General features: G+C 25.8%; 1 protein-coding gene across 1 annotated transcript in view; it reads right to left on the bottom strand.

Annotated features, from left to right (window-relative positions):
• Positions 1-417, bottom strand: part of LOC111380192 (calreticulin-3) — an 11,925-nt gene extending 11,508 nt beyond the window's left edge. The window contains exon 1 of the mRNA XM_023003684.1: positions 34-417. Coding sequence (XP_022859452.1) covers positions 34-133 — 100 coding nt within the window. The 5' untranslated portion in view covers positions 134-417. The remainder of the gene's footprint in view (positions 1-33) is intronic.
• Between the last annotated feature and the right edge of the window lie 783 nt (positions 418-1,200).

Here is a 1,200-nt window from a genome sequence, read left to right as displayed (position 1 = left end):
ATCACAATTCATTTAGTGTGAATTCTTACTTACCATTAAAGCGCTCTTCGAAGAAGATTTCGGAGAAGGCAAAGTAGATTAAGGAATTGAGAGTTAGGAGTAGAAGAAGCGACTGTTTAAAGAGTGATTCCATTTCAAATTCGGCTGAAGATAAGAAATGGAGTCATCAATTTTGGTTTGGTAGCACTGGTTTTATCCTTTAAAAAAGTGTATCTATGAAAGAGGAAATTCCCCGATAAGGATCCCAGCAGAGATCTTATTTCCAACCAAAGGTGGGTTTTACAGTGTAATTGTCTTGATTCATTCGACAGGAGGAGAAAGACGTGGAAATCTGAGTCAATTGATGAATTTCTTGAATCTTGACTTTGGATGAAACTAGAAAGTCATCATCTTATTGCAGATTGAAATTTCGAAGTTTGGAAACCTTAAAAATAACTTACAGTATTTTTTAAAATCAACTTTAATCATAGTTGAATTTAATCATAGTTGAATTTACGACTATGTCCTTGTCTGATCTCCATTTTGAATAAAAGAATATATTTTTAAATAGTTTATTGATAGGAAATGTGTTGTTAAAAAATAAAGAAATTTTTTTTATTTGCGTTTAATTTTTTTTTTTTTATAGTTGCGTTTAATATTATTTTATTGAAAATGTATAATCGAAATGATATCAAACATTGTTTAAGAATGTATTTTTTTCAAAAAATAAGGCTCAAACAAGGGCTATATTTCACTCATCTACTACTCATTTTTATCGTATTATAGCTTGAGGATGTATTTGAGCTCTTTAATTTTGAAAAATGTATAATGAAATAATAGATTAGTGGAGAATGTGTGATTAAAAAAAGAAAAAAAAATTCGAATTGTGTGTAATATTATTTTAATAAAAAAGTATGGTTAAAAATGAGTATTATAAAAAAATAATGTGGTAAAATATAAAATAATAGCTGACAAATAGGGCTTAGTAACTTTAATTTTATTCAAACACTCAAAAAAGAAAAAAAAAATGATTACCAAATACTAAAAATGTCAAAAAATTATTTTTCATTTTAAGGATTATAAGTATATCATGGGCTTTGTTTGATTCTAATTTTTATTAAAAATACATTTTTCCTTCTTTTTTTTTCAATCATACGTTTTTCATTAAAATAATATTACACGTAAACAAAATAATTTTCCTTATTTTTAACCACATATTTT

Source organism: Olea europaea, unplaced genomic scaffold (genome assembly GCF_002742605.1).
Source record: "Olea europaea var. sylvestris unplaced genomic scaffold, O_europaea_v1 scaffold2105, whole genome shotgun sequence".
Lineage (NCBI taxonomy): Eukaryota > Viridiplantae > Streptophyta > Magnoliopsida > Lamiales > Oleaceae > Olea > Olea europaea.
The sequence above is the reverse complement of the archived record's forward strand: the minus strand, read 5'-3'. Positions and strand labels throughout refer to the sequence as shown.